Source organism: Cucumis melo, chromosome 12 (assembly GCF_025177605.1).
Source record: "Cucumis melo cultivar AY chromosome 12, USDA_Cmelo_AY_1.0, whole genome shotgun sequence".
In the NCBI taxonomy this organism is placed as follows: domain Eukaryota; kingdom Viridiplantae; phylum Streptophyta; class Magnoliopsida; order Cucurbitales; family Cucurbitaceae; genus Cucumis; species Cucumis melo.
Window position 1 is genome coordinate 20,743,146 of NC_066868.1, and position 2,987 is coordinate 20,746,132.

At 32.3% G+C, this 2,987-nt stretch overlaps 1 protein-coding gene across 1 annotated transcript; it reads left to right on the plus strand.

Annotated features, from left to right (window-relative positions):
- The first annotated feature begins 728 nt into the window (after positions 1-728).
- Positions 729-2,644, plus strand: LOC103489514 (tetrahydroberberine oxidase-like). Its single transcript, XM_008448741.2, has 2 exons — positions 729-1,117; positions 1,268-2,644. Exons 1-2 carry the CDS (start codon positions 745-747, stop codon positions 2,536-2,538), a joined length of 1,644 nt encoding a protein of 547 aa, XP_008446963.2. The 5' UTR covers positions 729-744; the 3' UTR covers positions 2,539-2,644.
- Positions 2,645-2,987: the final 343 nt, after the last annotated feature.

A 2,987-nucleotide genomic window follows, 5' to 3' on the forward strand; every position in this document is an offset into this window, starting at 1 on the left:
CCAGTCAATTCTCTTATTGACAAATTTTGTCGTCAACACAATGAAATGACTATATAGGTTGTGAGGTGTCAAATTCCGTTGTCCATGTGTCTTGATCCATTCTTGGGTTGAAGGCAAATTTTTTTATTTCAAGTTCAACAACATAACATACCAGAGGTGAATTCAAATGTCTAACTAGCTTCTAGTATGAGATTATGCATATAACTCTCAAAATCTCTTGGTCTTGGTTTTGATTTTGATGCAATAACAATAAAAACTTAACTAATTTTAAAAAAGAATGAACCATATTGCATTTGTTATTAAAAAAAAAAAAACAAAAACAAAAACAAAAGTAGAAACTTTAAAGAAAATTGTTTTGAGTTTTCAAAAAACGTAAGTTTTTATATTACGTGCAATCAAACAAAAATTATTTATTGGTAGCAATCAAATTGCATTCATAGCTAACTACCGTTCATAATTAGTGTTGACTTCAAATCAATGGAATTTATATATTCTTGGCCAAAGGAACAAAATAATTAATCTAAGTGATCTCTAAATTTCTTGCCCTTACGTTAAGCTCAACGACCAAAATGGAATTATTTTAGGAGAAAACTATGGTTCTATGACATTTTCTTCATAAAACCACAAAAATATTGAAACATTTTCCCGGATATTCTAAGGTACAATACTATTTATTTTGTATCCATTTATATATCAAACCTTTTTTTCTTTCAAAATGGCCTCACAAAGTTACCTAAAGATCACATGATGGGAATTCCTCAATGTAGAATCCGTCATTATCTCTTTCTTCTATTCTATCTTCCTTTCATTTGGTTATCTTCTTCTTCTTATTCTCTTCAAGCTGAAAGCTTTTTGGAATGCTTTAATTCCACATCTTATTATTATTCACCTCAATCAATACCAATTTCTAAAGTTGTTTTCACCAGTAAATCAAGTGCTTTATTCTCCTCTCTTCTCCAATCCTCCATTAAAAATCTTAGGTTTTTGAATACTTCTTTACAAAAACCACTGTTCTTGGTGACACCATTTCATCAATCCCATGTTCAATCAGCCATTGTTTGTGCCAATAAGAAGGGTTTGCAAATCCGAGTACGAAGTGGTGGACATGACTACGAAGGTTTCGTGTTAAACTACTACTAAATTCAAAAGCTATATCAAGTTGATATATATAGGGTTATATACTCCATTTAGTTATTTATCTAATTTCACAATTTTTCATTTTGAACTACTACAAGTGTATTTAATCATTTACTTTTATTCTTAATAGGTATTTCTTATGTATCATCTGATCAATCTCAATTCATTCTTCTTGATTTTATCAACTTTCGCTCTATTGATATCGACATGAAGACTGAGACTGCGATCGTGGAGGCTGGCGCCACACTCGGTGAATTGTACTATAGAATTGCTGAGAAAAGCCCCATCCATGGCTTCCCAGCAGGAAGCTGCCCCACAGTGGGAATGGGAGGACATGTAGGTGGAGGAGGCTTTGGAACCCTTTTTAGAAAATATGGTCTTGCAGCTGATAACGTTATTGATGCTAAAATTGTTGACGTTAATGGAAGAATTATGGACAGAAACTCCATGGGTGAGGACCTTTTTTGGGCCATTAGAGGAGGTGGTGGAGCAAGTTTTGGAGTTATTTTATCATGGAAACTCAAATTAGTTTATGTTCCTTCAAATGTCACAGTTTTTGTTGTTCAAAAAACTCTAGAGCAAGGTGCAATTCATCTTTTTCAAAAATGGCAAAGAATTGCTCATAAACTTCATGAAGATCTCTTCCTTCATGTTACCATGGGAGTTATAGATGAACAAAACAAAACTCCAAATATGTCATCAAAAACAATCTTAATTTCATTTGTTTCATTGTTTCTTGGTCGAATTGAGAGGCTAATTCCTCTAATGAATTCCCACTTTCCTGAATTGGGATTGGAAAGAAACAATTGCACTGAAATGAGTTGGATTCAATCAGTTCTCTTCTTTGCTGGCATCTCCATAGAAACCCCACCAAAAGTTTTGCTAAAAAGACCTCCAACTTCCAAAATGTTGTTTTTCAAAGCAAAATCAGACTTTGTAATTTCACCAATTCCTCAGATTGGGTTTGAAGGACTTTGGACTAAGATGCTCGAGGAAGAAGCATCGTACTTGATTTTGACACCATATGGAGGAAAGATGAGGCAAATTTCTGATTTTGATACTCCGTTTCCACATAGAAAAGGGAATATTTTTGGGATTCAATATATGGTAACATGGGAAAATGCTAATGAAACCTATAGGCATTTAAGTTGGATAAGGGAGGTTTATGATTATATGGAACCCTATGTTTCTAAGCATCCAAGAGCTGCGTATTTGAACTATAGAGATCTTGATTTGGGAAGAAATTGTGGAAGAAATACAAGCTATGAAGAGGCAAAAGTTTGGGGTCTCAAATATTACAAAAGTAATTTTGATAGATTGGTGAGAGTGAAGACCAAGGTTGATCCTTTAAATTTCTTTTGGAATGAACAAAGCATTCCTACATCTGTCTATCATTCTTAAACTCTCCCTTGATTGTATAAACTTCAATAATCGTTGCCCTTATGTTTTCTTTATCAATAATGAAATGAATGCCAAATGAAAATTAAAAGAAATACATGTAAAAAGTATGATCTTTTTTTAGTCACTAATATAAATATTTAAGATTTGGAGCGATTAGCATTTGCAAACATTAGGCCATAACCTAAAATTTTGATTTTTTTTTCAAAATAAATAAATAAAAGAAAAAGGCAAAATTAGGTGTCCAATCCAATTTAAAAGTGGAATTGAAACAGACAAGTCCAAAACATTCTTATTGATTCGTGGACTCACGAATGAAATTTGATTGCTTTCCGATTGTTATTGATATTGATTTTCTAATTTGATTGTTCTCTATTATGAATAAATACTAATTGCTAGCAATCTGATTGTTATTTGATTTATTATTTTATATTTACTGTTATCTAACTGTC

Excerpts from the sequence above, each read along its gene's own strand:
- LOC103489514 (XM_008448741.2), top strand. The coding sequence starts at position 745 with ATGATGGGAATTCCTCAATGTAGAATCCGTCATTATCTCTTTCTTCTA. Across the intron at positions 1,118-1,267 it reads TGGTGGACATGACTACGAAG|GTATTTCTTATGTATCATCT; the intron begins GTTTCGTGTTAA and ends TATTCTTAATAG.